General features: G+C 38.0%; 1 protein-coding gene across 1 annotated transcript; it reads left to right on the forward strand.

Annotated features, from left to right (window-relative positions):
• Nucleotides 1–2,217: 2,217 nt before the first annotated feature.
• On the forward strand, nucleotides 2,218–15,962 carry FOXJ1 (forkhead box J1). The gene is made up of 3 exons (XM_058173237.1): nucleotides 2,218–2,359; nucleotides 3,641–4,235; nucleotides 12,591–15,962. The coding sequence occupies exons 2-3, from the start codon at nucleotides 3,714–3,716 to the stop codon at nucleotides 13,407–13,409; spliced, it is 1,341 nt and encodes a 446-aa protein (XP_058029220.1). The 5' UTR covers nucleotides 2,218–2,359; nucleotides 3,641–3,713; the 3' UTR covers nucleotides 13,410–15,962.
• Nucleotides 15,963–18,626: the final 2,664 nt, after the last annotated feature.

Raw genomic sequence — 18,626 nt, forward strand, 5'->3', positions numbered from 1 at the left:
TGATTAATAGTAGTGTAGATTTAGTAAATAGTTTGACAGTGTTGAGGGAATTATTTGCTTAGCAGAGTGATGGCCTTCAGGAAAAAACAACTAGAACACATCTAGTTGTTCTGGTGTGCAGTGCTCTATAGTGTCGTTCTGAGGGTAGGAGTTGAAACAGTTTATGTCCAGGATGCGAGGGGTCTGTAAATATTTTCACGGCCCTCTTCTTGATTCATGCAGTATACAGGTCCTCAATGGAAGGCAGGTTGGTAGCAATTATTTTTTCTGCAGTTCTAATTATCTTCTGAAGTCTGTGTCTTTCTTGTTGGGTTGCAGAACCAAACCAGACAGTTATAGAGGTGCAAATGACAGACTCAATAATTCCTCTGTAGAATTGGATCAGTAGTTCCTTGGGCAGTCTGAGCTTTCTGAGTTGGCGCAGAAAGATGATGTTTTTCATTATTTCGTTACCCAGAGGGACTGCTTCTGTTTCTCCATTTTCCATCCTTATCCCTGATACAGAGTTTTCAAAGAATGCAAAAAAGGTGACTGATTAACAGAAGTGCCTGGATTCCACTAGTCAGATTTCATGATGTCACCAATGTCTCTTTCTACACAAAAAGGCTTTTCACCATCAAAAATTCATCAGAGCAACGGATAACCAGGAAAAGGTAGGTTGATTCTTCCATTTGTAGAGCAATATCTCATGCGGGAATGTATTTTGCAAAAATGCATTTGCATCAAAGGAAACCTGTGTGACTAAATGAGAATTGAGGGACAGGGAAAGCAGAAGAGTGTTGTAGAAGCAGTGCTGGAAAAGCTGCTCCAGCAGAGAACTTTCTTCCTTGGCTAGTGAAGCTGGAAGAATAAAAAGGCCTGGTGCTAGAAGCTGATCGCAGTTTCTTGAAGAACGTGATAAATATTGAATATCCTTCCCAATTATGCTTTTTTTCCAAGGGAGGGAAAGGGACGGAGGGACAAAGAAGAGGTTTTCTACCCCTGCCTCTTAATTAAAAAGGGGGAAAGATGCTGCAATCTTTCTGATTGAGGGTCCCCCCACCAATTCTACCTGAGCTCTGGTTTCACCTCCCCCCCTCCCCACCGATCGGGTTACACAAAGGTCAGGGAGGCAGTTTCAGGTCCAACTCAGCGCCCAGGCAAAAGGAGGCTGATGTACTCCTGCCTCCCCATGCCTCTGTCCCAGCGCATGGCTGCCCTTTTACTGCATGAAGTCTAGGCATGGGATCAGTTTGGTCCCTGAAGTCTTTAGCCTCAGGAAAAGCAGAATGTTAAAGCAGCTGTGGCAAGAGTTCAAGAGCAGGAATGTCCCTCTGCCCCTGAAATGTCATCTCCCCTTCCTGCAGTGCCTCTTCTGGAAAAGACAACTCCAAGGCAGAAGCACTGTCTAGTTAGATCATGATGATGGTGATGGTGATAGTGATGATGATGATGATGATGATTTATATAAATAAACAAGCAAACGAAAGCGAGAAGCCACAACCAGCCCGTTCCTGAGGAGGCTGGGCAAAGCAACTTGGGGTTGCCAAGTTTTGAAAGGAAGGAGCAGACGTTTTAAATGGTTCCTTTTCTTTTCAAGGCATGGATCTTTCTGGTTGCTGGGCTGTTTGTTCTTGGCAGACGGGCCCCTTCGCCACCGCCACCGCCACCCAAAGAATAATGGGCATCTGGGAGCCGTTTCAAGTGGACTTTAATTTGTCTTAATGAAACTCACAGCAGTAAAGCTCCAAGCGCCCCCTCGGCGTAGTTACCACATACCAATCCCTCGCCCTCGGTAAGCGAACGAGCGCCTCCGCCTTGCCCAGCGCGCCCAAACGGCGAGAGAGAGTCGTTCACGTGTTAGCATAGCATGTGTGACACCGGGAAAACTCCGGTCTCCGGGTTTTTCGTGGGTTAGCCCTCTCCCCCACCCGCAACTAAAAATTAACTACTAGTAAAAACAAAACAAAAAAACACGACCGGGAAAGGGGAGATGGATGGAAGATTAAAAAAAAAAAAAGTTGGTGCAAACTCATAGAACCGAGCAGAAAAACGGGAGGGGGGGGGCTGTCAATGATTGCGCTCTCCATGGAAACCCGAGGACCAATGAGAGAGGCAGAAGCTGTTTATAGAGGCGGAGCGTCTCCATGGCATCCAGAGAAGCCTTTTGGAGCAGCTACTTATTGACAGTCATTCTGTTGCTTACAAATCACAGTACCTTTGGGATAAAAGGGCTCTGGCAGCCTTAATAATTTATCCGACGGGAGAACAGTAGAAACCCCCCCTTTTCCCCTCCCCCCTTTTTTTTTCGTTACCCCACCGAAGAGCCCCCGTTTAGCTGTAAACCTTTGGCAGCGGTGGGGTTTCTTCCTAGGAGCAGGTAAGATGACGGGATTATTTATTTATTAGGCTGGCTAAGGAGAGGGACGTTTAGGTTTTCTTACCTCCCGTTATATTGGGGGAAGCCTTATTTCTCCTTCCCATCAAACTGCGATCGTGGGTTCCCTGAATCAATTGCCATATAGCAAAACCTTCATTTGTGGAGGAGACATTATCTAAGGTAACGATCTTGGGATCAGGTTTCTATGTGTTTAACCCGAAGGCGTTTGGCATGGTTTTCATTTCTTAGTTCTGGATAGCTTACACCTAAATACAAGTATTTATTGCTGTTATATGTGGTTGATTTTCCCACTTCGTGGTATGATTGTAACCTATATGGGCACCCCCTTAAAATTGCCCCAGAAAATTTATAAGATTTCTGTAAGCCAACTAAGAGGATTTAGTTTGTTTAAATTGTCTAGCTTCGTATCATCAGTGGAAATAATTTTTCAAACTGTTCAACCGAGGCTGAGGTTGATCGCATAATATGTTCTGTGTTGAGGTACTTTCAACAACAACTAAACCTTCCCCATTTGCACTGAATGCATATGCCCAGGATAGGATTGGCAGTTCTAAGCATTGTGAAAAGAATTTATACAACCAGTATTTATTAATTTGGATTATGGAAGATATGTTCATTCAATCATTAGTATTATTGTAGTGCAGCCCTGGTCATATCTACTTAGAAATAGATAACACAGCATTTAATAGGGCTTATTATTCCCAGGTAAGTGTATATAGAATTGCTGTCTTAAATATATGTGTTCATATCTCCATTCATTTTTACAAAGACAATTTTCACAGAAAAAAAGAAAGAAAAACAAATGTTGCTCTTTATCACTCATGCTGATTCAGTAAAAGATAGAACGAAGGCTCCAATTTTGGAATACCTTCAATTTCTGCATTTAAAGAAATTGTTACAACTCTTGAGAGAAATATCAGGGATTATTTCAGTGGTATGTTTCTTTCTGTGTTGTAATGGTGTTTCAATAGAAACAAAGCTATTCAGACTCTTGGCAGTTCTGAAAAAAACCTCGCCACAAATGGGATTGAGTGATTTCCACCCAATTTATCACCTGGCCTATATAAAGCTAGCTACTATAGTTGAGAAGGATGATTTGATTTGATTTGAGAGGTGTGACTCCATTCTCTAGGGTTACATCCAGAATATATTTGGCTCCTACGCTTTTTGATGTTTGGCTGGGAAGCAACTTGCTCAAGTGTGCATCTGTGTGCTGCCTGGTGGTTAGGGACCTTGAACGTCTTCATGTTATTGTTTCAGGATTGTTCCCTTACCCATCCTCCCCGTTCTTTTCCAATCCCCCACCCCCTTCCTGCTCTCCCACAATTCCTGAATGTTGGACCTGCCTATTTTGGCTTCCACTGGCATGACTGACGGCTGGCTAAATATGCAGTCAGAGGAAGAAAAAAGTCAGGACAACAGCATGATGGATTCAGGCAACCTGGATGACAGCTTGACCAGTCTACAGTGGCTTCAGGAATTCTCCATCATCAATGCAAACATGGGCAAGTCATCCTCTTCCCTATGCAGCACAGATCCTCATGGTTATCACAAAATACCTGGCTCGGTTGCACCATGTTCTCCCCTTGCTGGTGATCCAGCTTGCATGGGAATGCCCCATACCCCTGGCAAGCCAATTTCCTCTTCCACATCCAGGACTGCACATCTACAAGGCCAGCCACTAGAAAACATAGATTACAAGACCAACCCTCATGTGAAACCTCCTTACTCTTATGCTACCCTCATCTGTATGGCAATGGAAGCAAGCAAGAAAACAAAAATCACCCTCTCAGACATCTATAAATGGATTACTGATAATTTCTGCTATTTCCGGCATGCTGACCCCACATGGCAGGTAGGTGACTAGGAAAATTTCTGTTTTGGCAACTGTCTTTTGAGTAAGACACCCTACTTATGTATGGGAAGGTATACTGCCTGTGTACTTCAATAGTTTTGAATTAACGACTAGCTTTCCATTCAAAATGCATCCAACAGTAATGTAATGGCTTATAATTGTTCTGACAATTTGTCTATGACTTTCAGTGTAATTCCTTTGCAGGCTAGATAAATCAGGTTAACATTTTATGGCGCTTAAGAGTAACTTCTAAAATTACATGTTCAGGGACTTCAGAAACAATTATGATAGATCTACAAACAGTTTTTAGCACTTTTAAGCTATAGAATTAGTCTTTTACTTTTTGGATCAAATTTCCTCAAAAAGTAACATACTTCTTTTTTTCTAGTTTTGACATTTTATATGAGAACCATGTTGCTAAGTTTTCTGGCTATAGGACATTCTTCTGAGAGAAGAATAGATTTGTTGACAACCCACCATGACATTAGAAAGCAACCAACGGTACTTAGTGTTCATGATGAACCTTTCTCTGCTTCCTTCTCCCTTGAGTACAATTACTGTTGCTCGGTGTGTTTCCTATTGAAGTGTTTTGCTTGGAGTAAGCACTTAGTAGCACAAGAGAATGTTGTAAATGAGAAAACAGAACAATGTAAACAGGCATGTTCTTCCTTTAAAGGTAGTAGTTATCTATTATCTTCCCACTGAAGGATAAACACTGTGGATTATTCAGAGGCTAATGGTTGTAGTTATAGAAAACAGACACACAATCCGAATGCCAGTATAAAAAAGTACGGCCTTCCCCAAGTTGTCCACATATGTTGAACTGCTATTCCCATAATCCACAACCTACCTGGGAAGGCTGTTGTAGACACTATACAGAATATATGGGGAAAGTGTGTAAGAGAAAATGAGGGATGAATAAAAAAAAATGGAAAGATGAAATGCAGTGGATGAGACAAAAGTTAAGTAGTTTAAGGGTGGTTTATTTTAAAAAAATTACAAAAGAATAAGGAATCAGATAGTAATTCTCATAGTGGTCCGATCTATTTATTGTATAGACCAGTATGTCTTAGACTCCATCCACTTATTGAGCCACCATTGGGGTACAAATAATATGGCCCGGCACCCTTCCTTCTGTGGGTTAGGAGGCAAACCAAGATTTTAAGTCTTGCAAAGACTAATAGCATTATTTTCAAACCTTAAACACTTCTGTTCTGATTCCCTTTCTGTTGGAATGCATCCAAAGTACGTTATGCAAAGACTCGAGTAGGCCTTAAGCCAATGGAACAGTTCTTGGGGACCTTGAAGGTTTCTTCTCCAACGGTCTTTGATTAGTAGACAAAGTACAGTTTAATGGAATCATGCTACATATTGCACCATAAACTATTATTTATAACCATGTTGACTGGGTTCACACAATACACTGAATCCCAAACATACACATTATGACTCAGAACAATATGTCAACCTAATCACAGATTCTGTGCATCTAAAAATTGCATGGAGGCTGTTACCTCTCTGTCATACACTGGAGGCCTCCAATCCATTCAGTCACAAATATAGATCCAAAAGATAAGAGAACTATCTACAGGGAAAAGAGGCCATCTGATTTTTTTCCAGGGGTATTTATATTTTTTAGACTTATTAAAGCGTAATGTTAACTAAAATGCTTTTAGACTGCTTAGGCTTTTGAATGCTGATATTACACTGGCCCAAAGAGAAGGCTGTTAGCTTTGCCATTAACATACTGCTTTATCTTCAAATATTTTGATTCTCCGTAAGAATCTGGAAAAGGCAACTTGCTATGAAAAGCAGTCCATATTCAGCTTCTAGCGCTCAATTTCTATACTCCAGATTTTGGTTTGTCATAAACAGGAAAAACTAGGTTAATGCCACTGTAGTCAAGAAAACTTTAAAGCAATCATCCTTTGCCGGTTATGGAGTGGGATGGAACAGGGGAAAGGAAAGAACACATTAACTGGTAACCTGACCTAAGGAAGATTCTTTTTCATCCCTCCCGCCCCTCCTTCCTTTAATCCATTGGAGAGGGACGATCAAAAGCTCTGGCTATATCAGTTATATACAAGGCAAAGAGCTGGATGCCATCTGGTGTTCCACAGGACTGAAGATGAAGAAAGATGTGGAAGAATTAGCAATAAGCATGTGAGAAAAGATACTGGGAGAAAAGAAGGGAACAGAAGCGATGGGCTATTTTATTCAACACAAGAACAGCCCAAAATGGTTTGCTTCCTGAAGCAGTAAACAAGATGGCACCCTCCCTCATTCCATGTAGAAGCCAACTGAATTTACAGTTGAATCTTATGTCAGTACTGGTCATAGCCACTTCCATCAGAATCAGTAGTTAGGAGTGCCCAGAAGGAACAGATAGGAATCTGCCATATATTTTTTGAATCTCCAATTACTACCATAGCTGGCACACCCAGTCTTATACTTAGCTCTATGTGATTTATTAAAATATACTTGAGCCAAAGTTTGAAGTGAATAGGAAAACTAGAAAAGACCAAGTAAGGGGTAATCGCCAGGTCTTTTCTAATGCACTTATTCAATTTTGGCTGAGTGCTATATAAGGAGAAATGGTACATCTCGTGATGTTTTTTTGTAATTTCGATGCTTGTAGAAGTGTAGTTTATTTCAAGCATTACACTAAATTCACTGTTTATTGAGTAAGTCGTTATGGATTTACACAGTAGTTTACGACATAATTTATAAATCTGAGCTGCTAAATTCATACAATGCACAGCAAAGCCAAACAAATGATAATATAATCTATTTTAGTGTATATGATTTCTGCCTGTGATTTGCCCACATTTTCCAATAGAAGATGGATACTTAAAAGCCAACATAATACAAGCAAAAATCTTTTAACACCATCCCCAGTTAATCTCAACCAAAAGAAAATGTGTTTCATTCAAGCATTCTTGTATCTGACCTCCCTTGTATTTGTAAGATTACAGATTAGGGTGTAATGTTGAATCTCAGAGATAAACTTCCATTGAAACATAGCAGAGAATCTCAGAGAAAACCTCTAACATTTTCTCTTTTTGTAACTGATCAGTAGTAAGTCAGTTGCTGGATATTATAGTGAAGACACCAAAGGTGAGTAATACAATTTCATTGCCTATCCAACGATACCAGCACACCACTTGAAATTCTCTCCAATACCCTAACAGATATTCAAATTCAACCCAATTTCTGAACTGCTAACAACTGACTATGCTCAATCTTTATTCCATGGTTGCCACTATGTTGCCAATAATGACCTCATTGTAATATATTGAATAATTCCTACCCTGTTCACAAAACAACTATTTCATATATGCACTTGTTTTCCTTCGTGTTATGAATTCCCACCATGGAAGAAAGTGTAGAGATTCCTCATATAAGACATTCATGTCAGTAAATTGTTCTTATTCAGTGATATTACTGGGTTATGTGTTCCTGTAAGTTTGTTTTTGAAGATATATCTATGATAATTTCTTTGTTTTATCTATCTACTTATACAGGAATGTCATGTCTTGGGCTGATTGACATTACTTCCGACCTATTGAGCTGATGCATTTCTTTGAGAAAGTTTTAAAAAGAACTTTCTGCTCATTCATCCTTCTATATCCTGATATGGCCATAAGCAGCTTCCTACTACTGTCATTCATTCATATATGCAAACATATGTATTTATGTATTTCTAGCTAGATTATAGTCCCAACAAAATATACCATCATCAAATGAAGTATGATCTCTTAAGTAGAGGGCTTCTTACATCACGAAGTCACCCTCCAGATGATGTTGGCTCCCCTCCATATTGGACTCCCTTTGGTCCCAAAGTCTAGAGTGTACCAGTTCCCCATTACTTGTCCTAAATTAAACCTAAATTAAATTAAATCTGAACAGATTCCATATACCTTTAAGTGATATAAATGTTAATCTGATGAAATTTCTGGAGTCATATAATTTGGTTTTTCAGTAATTTGTTGGGAAACCATCATAAATATTGTGGATAATGCATTTTTAGGGTTAAAGGAAGTCAGGCATATTCTTGAAACAGCCTTTTTAAAATATTACTGTTTTCAAGATTGAAATTAACATTTGCATGTAACATATAGTAAGTATTATTAATCATTGTTTTAGCTTTGTTATATGTTGCCCATAGTCATTTTTAACATGTTAGTTGGCTGTGAAAATTAGATAGATGATAGATAGATGATAGATAGATAGATAGATAGATAGATAGATAGATAGATAGATGGATGGATGGATGGATGGATGGATGATAGATAGATCTATTTAAAATTTAAAAATAAATATATGTAGAGAACTGGAAATCAATCTATAAAAGTACTCACGAACTTGGCAGAATGGAATCATAATAATACAAACATCACATAAAGCACCCATAATTCTAACGTATGTGACTAAATGAGGGACTCAAATTTTTGTTAATGACTTTCAGAATAAAAATTTATATTCTGTTTACAGAACAACTACAACTAGAATATGGGTAAAGAGCACAAAACTAAAAATTAATGAACATGAAGTACAGTAGCAGGTTTTTGAGCATATTGCCAGATGTTTAAATCTCCTAGCTCCCCATGAGATTTTTACAGAAAAAGATGCTAAGGTTTGTTTGTTTTTTAGAATAAACTAAGTGAGCGCTGACATTTGCAGAGAGAAGGGAAAGAAAAGCTAGATCTTATGGGTATGTGCAACCTGTTAGATTAGACACTTGCTTCTTTCTTTTTCCTCTCTTTCTGATAACATTCAGTATCTCTTTGCAAAGATACAGGTGGTTTGGCTGATAGTTGCAGGAAAAATTATAAAAATGCTAATTAGCTGTGGCACAAGCAGCTGTCGATGGCATAGCAGATTTAAAATGACTCTAAGGCAGGGGAAGGGAATATTCACTGACCCTTATAAGATTTCATTATACAATAAATTCTAACTCATCCAAGATCAGTTTGTTTGCAGGAATTTCTCTTTCTTTCTCTTTTTTCCCTCCACTGGTGTCCACATTCTCACCCGTCTCACTAACTCCCATTCCTGTAAATACAGACTCCAAGTCAAAATGTCAGGCCTCCCATCAGCACTGCGGGTGGGGGGAGAGGGGGGGAGATGGAAGGAGATTCCTGTGGGAGTCAGTTGTATGTTTTGGAAAAGAGCCAAGATACCCAGGGAATTCAGCCTGGAGGAATAGGTTTTTATTTAGCCCTCCAGGCATTCAAGTCCTGCTTTTGCTCTTTGGCAATAAGGATTATGGATGAATAAGCATAAAGATATCTAGGCAACATTAAAAAAAAATCCACACACAATCCTTCACCATATCCAATCTCTTAACACCCTCCTGGCTTTGTGTACTGAAAGACCAAGTTATTTACTGGATAACTGAATTTCTTTGGGGATTGAGGTCTACCACTCTAGACACATTCTTTCTTTTTAAAATTAGAAATGTCTCTTTTGAGGATCGGTCTCTTTATTGATGTTCTTGATCATTATGATTTTGTATTTTGATCGTGAACGCGAGCACCATTTTGTGCAAAGCTCAACGAAATGATTAGGTGATCTTGGATGCCTGAGATGTAGCACAGAGGGGTGCAGATATAATTCAATAGGCCAGCAAGTGGGTAAAGTAAGTGTTTGTTATGTGGGCCTGTCTGTATCTGTCCTGGATTAAATTAAATCCAATAGTACATAGTTCTTATATGTAGGGCCACAGCACATTAAAATATCCCAGATGTATTTTGGGGTGGGGGTGGAATCCGATAATGCTGGCTTTCTGACCATCATGGAACTGTAATGGATATTTAGCTAGTCTTTCTACTCTCTAGTGTTGTGAGAACAAGGAAGTTACTTTTTTCCAAAGCTGAAGGTATGGAATGAAGGTTATGTTTTCCATTCCATTGTAAATTGCTGTGGTGATGCATACCTAAAATCAATGAAAATCAATGAAACAGGAACTGTGAATTCACCAGTGACTCCTGAAAACAGACAGCCCTTACTCACACTGGGCGCTAATCTAAGATTTGTTTTGATTAAAGCTACATTTTCTTCCTGGCAATTTACAGCATCTTCTTCTAGGGTCTCCCAAACATTATTGTGCCAAAGTAACAACTGCAAGGACAGGCATTATATATCACTTCAACCAACCACACTTGGGTGGTGCTATGAAGATGCTTTATGGCACTAGTGAGGAAATCACTTTTACGTGTTGTTGTTTTATTATGACTCCACCTTAGGTGACAAAACAAACCACGGTTTATTTTTTAGAGCAAAGCTGGTTCTGAAATTGACTGAATGAATGACTGGTTTAATCATAGCAAGTAATATCTGAACCCCGGATTAGTTATTTTCATTTTCTACCCATGTTTCTCATCAAAATAGAGAAGTATGTGGCAGTACATATTAGCCACCAGAGAAACCACTCCACAGAATAAAGGAAGGCCACTTGTTTTCCCCCCAAATTTCTCATTCTTTCTGGCAGCCACATTCTCACACATATTGAGAGGTTAAACGGAGAACCACACACAAAACCTCCAGAGACACAAAAGCAAAGAGCCACTATACAAAAAAGAGAAAACACCTCTCACACACACAGACTGGCAGCCGAGTTCTTTACTGCTGCTGGGAAGTAGAGAAGCATCTGTATTCTGGCAGAAGAGAAGGAAAGGGAACAAAGCAAGAATTGGCCAGGCGAACCAGAATCATTTTACTTCTCTGCCAGATTTGGCACTGGTTTATTCAACAAATCATGGTTTAGTTTTATTTTTGCATGCAAGTTTAGGGTCCATTAGAGGGGAAAAATGCTCATTGATGCTTTATTTTCCTTAAGTTACAAGACATAAACATAACTTTAATTAAAAAAAATAAAATACTGGCTGCGGCTCCTATTTCTGTGCACTAAATAATCTCTTACTTTTTAGTAAGGAATGAAATATAGGGAGATTTTAAAAACAACAACAACAACAAACCCTCTTTTCAGTAGAGTGCAGAAACATACAACAACCATATAATTATATTTAGAAAATACGAACGTAGGAGTGAGTTATTTAGCTGAAATTTATATATTTGTCAGTATGAAGGATGAGAGAACTAGCGTCAGTCTAATATTAGTAATATGAGGTTGAGAAGAGTGAGACCCTCCTTATGTTTTATACTCCAGTATTTGTCTCGAGTCATTAATTTGAATTTCAAAACTTGTTTAGTTGCTTAATCTTTTTAAACAATGTATAATTTGGGAAAAGTGGTTTTCAAAATTCTGGAGAATTAGAGACATTAGCAAACTGCAGGTTGAAGGTTCCCGAAGCAGTTAAAAACAAATATATACTTATAACTGCAGGTTGAAGGTTCCCGAAGCAGTTAAAAACAAATATATACTTATAACTCAGGTGGAAAATGTATTTTTCCCATAGTTCATTATTAACTTGTATTTTAAGACAATCAGTCTGGAAAATCCATCCTATCTGTACAATAGAAAGTAGATAAAAGCTGGATACCAATATTCTGTTTAACTTTTCTTTTGTTTAACCTTAAAAACAGCTGCTAGTGATATACAAAATTATTTTTCATTTAATAAAGCTTCTAGAAATTTAAATTGCAGAAAAGCAAAGTCCATCTGAAAAAACTTCCTAAGCAGAAGAGCAACTCAATAGAGGAACCAATTCCTCAGAGAGATAATGGACTCCCCTTCAGTCTAGTATTGAGGAAGGGTCTCCAACCTTGGCAACTTTAAAACTTGTGGACTTCAACTGCCAGAATTCCTCAGCCAGCTTTGCTTCTGGGAGTTAAAGTCCACAAGTCTTAAAGTCGCCAAGGTTGGAGACCCCTGAATCAGAGGATAAAAAGCCTTCTATCTGGCTGAGATATTTTAATTTCAGCTCCTGCAATATGGAGGAGATTGTACTCAATGGCTAAATGGCCTTTATCCTAGTTCATTTGCAGGATAGCCACTAAAAACATGCTATGAATTTAAGCCATTCATTAAAAGGTATGTTGTTTAATCTTAAAGACAATGATCTTCAGATTCTTATAGTTTGGTATAAGTAATGTACTTGTTAACTGATGAACAAGATCTGTTTTAGCTTGTAGACCATTTCAGTGTTCCATCTTTCTTTTGGAGCAGAACATAGTAATCCTAAAGCAGGGATCTCCAACCTTGGCAACTTTAAGACTTGTGGACTTCAACTCTGGGAGTTGAAGTCCACAAGTCTTAAAGTTGCCAAGGTTGGAGACGCCTGTCCTAAAGGGTCTCTATTCAACCGCATTCATGTCAGTGGGGAGACTTGCACTACAAATTAGCACCCTTTTCAGAGCAACTCATATTAAGCTTTGCCTTTTAAATTTCAGAATTCCATTAGGCACAACCTGTCCTTGAATAAGTGCTTCATCAAGGTACCACGAGAGAAAGATGAACCGGGAAAAGGTGGCTTCTGGAAGATTGATCCTCAGTATGCAGACAGACTGATGAATGGAGCTTTCAAAAAACGCAGGATGCCCCCTGTGCAGATACATCCAGCTTTCACCGGAAGAATCCAACAGGATGCAAGTTCCAGTTCTTCAGCTCACCAATCGGCAACCCCTTGGAAAAACAGCAGCATTCTGAAGATCAATGTAGAGTCCCAGCAGCTGCTCAAAGAATTTGAAGAAGTGACCAGTGACCAGAACTGGAACCCAGCAGATGGAAAAATGAGCCATAAACGCAAGCAGCCGCTGCCAAAACGAATGTATAAGACAGCCCGCTTCTCCAGTTCCCCTATGCTTACTCAGGAAGAACAGACAGAGCTTGGCTCTCTCAAAGGTGATTTTGACTGGGAGGCTATCTTTGATACGACCTTAAATGGTGATTTCTCTACCTTTGAGGATCTGGAAATTACTCCTCCAATCAGCCCAATAACCAGGGATGTAGACTTGACAGTGCATGGAAGACATATCGATTGCCCACAGGAGTGGTGCCCAGCAGGGCAAGATTATGTGCTCACAGAATCTAACCAGAGTAGCTTGGACTTTGATGAAACATTTATTGCCACTTCTTTCCTTCAGCATCCCTGGGATGAAGGGAGAAATGATTACCTCTCAAATTCTGTCAACATGGATCCACTATTTGAACTCAATGACCCTTCTTTGCAAACAGAAATGAATGACTGGAGCAATGCTGGGTGTCTTTAATGAAAGACAGTTCCCTGATTGGAAGGTTCAAGATTAACCAACTCTAAGAACAAGATGGTCCCAGAGCTGCAGGACTTGACAAAAGGAAGAATCCATGAACAAATGAGATAGCTTTAGTATTGGGACCTGCTGTCTCACTGAAAAGTTAGGGTGGGGGAAAAAGAAGATCTGGATAATTGGGGCTGGATGTATCTAAAAGTAACACATTTGATACGGGGAACACTATACCCCAACAGATAACAAATAATAATAATACAGTGTCTATTTGTGTTCTTTTAAAGAAATACAGGTTTTTTTCTATTTGGGGCTAGAGGGGAATGAAAAGGGGATGATTTCTTTGTGGGAGAAGGGAGGACATTTGAAGAGGTTGGAAGAGCAGGCCTTTTCTGATGATTAGGGTATATTAGATCATTGACCGTTTCCTCTTCTTTCTTTCCTTTCTTGGGTAAGTGTATTTGTATTTGTTTTTCCCAGGGAAGATCTCTAGCTAAAACACGGGACAATCTAGCAGGCAAGTACAATTTCCATCTCTGTTCAAGGAGTTGCAACCACCTGTTTACCACACTAGATCAATTTAGATTTTAAAACTTATATGCTTTGAAATAAATCAATAAGTCAAGTTGTTTCAAACTTTTAAAACAGAAGCTATTATCTATCTATAGACCTATAATGGAAGTTATATTTTTAGCTACAGAGGGCACAATCAGTAGAGTATTGGATTGGGTAGGGAGGAAGGACTATTTGTAATAATGGAAATTCAGATTGAAGTGTATCAAATGCTTGTTATTCAGAGGGAAATATAATACATAAGTGGGAACATCTGCCACTAGATTTTTAAAAAAATCTATACATGGGACTTGATTTACTCTAGATGTTCCTTTTTACTTATTTTTGTATCTAAAATACTTCTTGACTGACTCTGTACGCTGTAATACCTAGACATAAAAGTCAAAATAGGTAAACCCTCTGATGTTAAAGTTTATTTTAAAAACATTACACCTTTTTATAAGTAGAAGCTTATGAGGGATTTGTAGCATGCTTCAACAACTCAGTCATCAGCTCAGTTGGCTGATTATTTAGGGCTCTATTTTCTTGTCTTTTGGTCAACCATCAGAATTGCTAAAACATTTGTCTGCTTTTAAGTTATGCCTTGTTTTATGTGACTCACCAACCAGTAGCAATGTAGAACTGATTAATGTAAGCAAACCAAAACTACTCATAATTGTCATGTTCTTTTGTATTTCTACACTAAAGCAGAACACTATAGACCACTATACATACAGCAGAAAATACTAAAGAAAGAACCACTTAAATCTTCACTCTGATGAGTTACTTTTGCTTTTGAACTAAAACTGAACTTTCTTGCCATCTAACTAGGCACTTTTAGCCTAGAATCAGCTGTCATAATAGCCTCTGAATGTATTCAAATAAAAATAAAATGAGGACATTTAGGGTAGTTATGGAAAATATGTCTTGAAAAATAATAGCCTTATTAGAGACACCACAATGGTATTTCATAGATGTTAACTTTTTAAAGGAGCTGTTCAATGGGTCCATTCGGGTTAAGGCTCAGCATCCAAATAGAATTTACAGTACTGAAAAATTCTGCGCCATTTTTTCTTGCCTACATATCTTTAAAGCTGTTAACCTAAATGCATTTTGAAATATGTATATTTTCATACACTTAGTCTCTCCTAACAAGCCTCTGGTGTGGAAAGTGTCACATCCTCAGGACAAAAGTTATGGTGCTACATTACTCTACAGCAAATACAATGATTTGTGTGTGATTAAAAAAATACTCTTCTGATCAAATCTGTACAGAGAAAACAAAAACACGTGCCCTTAGATTATATGAATGAAAGAGCTGAATTTGAATATTTTGCATGCTCTTAATTTTAGAAATAACCCATGTCATGGATACATGTATTATCAGAAACAGAGAATCTAAATTTAGGGCTTTGTGCTGTGCCACAAATATTAATGCTAAACTCACATTTAGTCTGGACAGAAAAATGTATTATTAGTTTGTAATACCTTTAGCACTACAAAAGTCTTTTAACAATTAATCTCACAGCGATCCTGCTCTCATTTGTCCCTCCCTCCCTCTCTCTCTCTGTCTAGTGATTTCAAGGCCTTTCCAAATCAGCTGGAGAGTAAGAGTGAGCAAGGCATGCACAATAAATGTGCATGTGATTTTGGTTTGTTTTGCACTGCCTACACAATTTCTCCTGAGGCTTCTGATCATGCAGCATGAAAGTCAATAGTTTGTATTTGGAGGAAATAAAGTATTTTCCTCAATCTGTACCGGGCAATTCTGTCTAGAAGAAAATGGATGACAAAATGGCAGTTTCTAGACTGCATCCATTGTCAATGGTGTACTCGCCAAGAGTTTGTGGGTTTTTGTGGCCTGCAGTTCTGGGCAACACCAAATTAGGTCTCTATTTAAAGGAAATAAAGTACACACATTCATGATTCTTCTGGAACAACTTTGAGGCATATGGAAAATGCCTGGAAATATTCCCTGAAATAAACTTGTATATGGAATTGGTAGTGCAAAAATATATATATATATATATATATATATATATATATATATATATATATATATATATATATATATATATATATATATATATATATATATATATATATATATATATATATATATAGTACTGGTACTACTTTCCTTCACCCTATCCAGCATTAAATTTATTCTTTGCAACTTCCAATAGCTGAATTTTCCAGACAATTTGATCATTAAGGATTATGGGCAGTTTTAGGAACCTGGCTGTACTTATTCTAAAATATATTGCTTCCACAGGTCTAAGGAGCTGAAAAAGTACAGTCACTGTGGAGTGAAGTATATTCCTATTATTTCATAACAGATGTGGGACTGCTGGTAATAATAGTGTTGGTAAAAACAATTATGCTTGTTTTATGCTTCCTGGCATTGAATAAGATTCAGCCCACAAATTTATTTGTTGTGGAAGAATTATAGGATATTTTAGCATCAGAGGTATCCCCATTATTGGGGCAGGGGGAACTGATCTGGAATTCAAGCTATTATTTTCAGGTTCTAACCCCCTTCTTTCTTAATCAAAATGTAGTCAACTTACTGGTAATTAAAATATTAGATTTTTTTAAATTTAGGGAAGGGGAAATCCATGCATGGGAAATAAATTTTGCTGTTGGAAACAATATGAGCAATCTTAACCATATCAGAAGATACATGTACATGGTTTTTTTAAAATTAAAAAATGGAATAACTTCTGGAAAACCTCTATTTTTAGTAAGTAATGGAATAACATAGAATTTAAAAGTAATGTAAAAATGGAATTTATGTGCAAAATGGACCATCTGTATAGCATCAGTTTTGAAACAACCGAGGACTAGTATGCCACATTTAAAATTAGGAATATTGTAATTCCATGAATTCAGATTTGAAATTGGTTCAGTAATAATTGTGATCTATATAGATTTTAGTCTTTTAAAATCCTGTTGGTTTAACTACACTTTTCTATTGAGGTCAGTTAAGTTAATACACATTGGATTTGGCTTGGTCCAGCCCAATGTTGCTGTTTTTTTTTTTACCATAGGATATGGCACTTCAAAATGCAGGCCTACCCACGACCACATAAAGCAAATAATTTGAGGCATCTGAATAATAGCTTACCTTTCCCTTACCAATAATTGCATAGAAATGTAGTTTAGCAATATGGTTAACGCTACAACTTTATGTACATTTGCTGTCTTTATATTCAAATTAATTGGAGCTTTGCTATTGATTTCTATAGATTATATACAATGACTCCAACCTAATTTAGAAGCCTGTGACAGTTGTATATTCTAATTTAAATGTTCTAATTAGGTAATCGAACTAATGTTTATTTTGTAAATTTAGAATCCTGAATTTGTTTCGGCTCTTTTCAGCAGAAGCAGATGCCAGTGAAACTGGTCTGTGTTTCTGGATTGACTGTTGCTGAAAACTCTGCTTCCATTCTCTTTTTTGAAAGTAATAATAATAATAAACATAATGTCAGCATTTTGGACCACCGGCTGCTGTCAAGATTAAGTGAAGTACTATGGAGCAAAGCCAGTTTGCTATTGGAACAAGTTGAGAGCTCTCTCTGAATGGCTATAGTACAAACGTAAAGCCTCTGTAATGGTTCAGCCTCTTTAATTCCCAACCAAGGAACTCTAAAAGTTATAACTCAGTGAATGGCAGTGAACCTGTCAAATACATCTCTGCACCTGACAGAACTACAGTTCCACGAGAACTCTAACAGGTTACCGAAGAGTGAAAATGAGCAATTTCTATGCAGGGGGCTTTTATGCTGTAAATGTACTGTTTTCCATACCAAGTTACACATTGTATTGCATCCAGGATTTCACACTGCAATGGGTAGCATGCTTTCGTTTTTGGCTTTGGGTTCATAGCTCTGTCAAAACTAGTGGCTGTAATATAGCACTGACAGAACTTGAGTCTGGTTTCAAATCTGTCTCACTTTGTAGATTTAGTTATTTCTTCTGTCATCGTTCACTTGTGAAATTGCTCCAGGAGTGGGTTGAACTATCAAACTTAGAGAAGTGCACTGCACATCCTTCAAGACCATGGAAATTTACTGGCAATGAAATCATACCATTCCTGGCTATCAAACCAGACACGGGGGAGAGGGGGAGCGTTGGTTGGTTTTGCTTTTTCTTAACATAATTATTTCTTCTCTGTTCCATTTTAATGGCTTGGATTGGGGTTTGTTTCCTACTCATGTTGAAAAACGGCAACAGTACGTGTGCAATTTAACTATGGAAAGCTGTTTGCTATTTAAAAAAATAAATAAAAACAAAACATTGGTACACTTTGTTTCCTGCTCTATAATATATTAAAAGTCATTCATTGTTCTCAGCAGTGCTCTGCGAGGATAGTCAAAAGCAAGTATGCAGAGCAAAAGACAGCATTTCCACTAGTAACACGGAGGCCATCAGATTATACTAGGCCACATACAGTCATTATGTATCATTACACAGAAGCAATCTCATTAGCAGAAGTATATCTGATGCAATGATGCCCACTCTATATGGGATCTGAGATACTTGTTTGCTCCTGAAGTTTGTTTCAGCCTGCAACTTAAAGTTGTTCTTAGTTCTGGAGTAGTTGCAAGATTCTTCATTGAGTCAGTAAAGTTGAAGTAGCCCTCTGAGGCTATTCGGTTTGTGATA

Source organism: Ahaetulla prasina, chromosome 2, assembly GCF_028640845.1.
Source record: "Ahaetulla prasina isolate Xishuangbanna chromosome 2, ASM2864084v1, whole genome shotgun sequence".
In the NCBI taxonomy this organism is placed as follows: Eukaryota; Metazoa; Chordata; class Lepidosauria; order Squamata; family Colubridae; genus Ahaetulla; species Ahaetulla prasina.

Bases quoted from the DNA above. Each gene is read 5' to 3' on its own strand.
- FOXJ1 (XM_058173237.1), top strand. From the start codon at position 3,714: ATGTTGGACCTGCCTATTTTGGCTTCCACTGGCATGACTGACGGCTGG. The intron at 4,236-12,590 runs GTAGGTGACTAG...TTTAAATTTCAG, and splicing joins ATGCTGACCCCACATGGCAG to AATTCCATTAGGCACAACCT.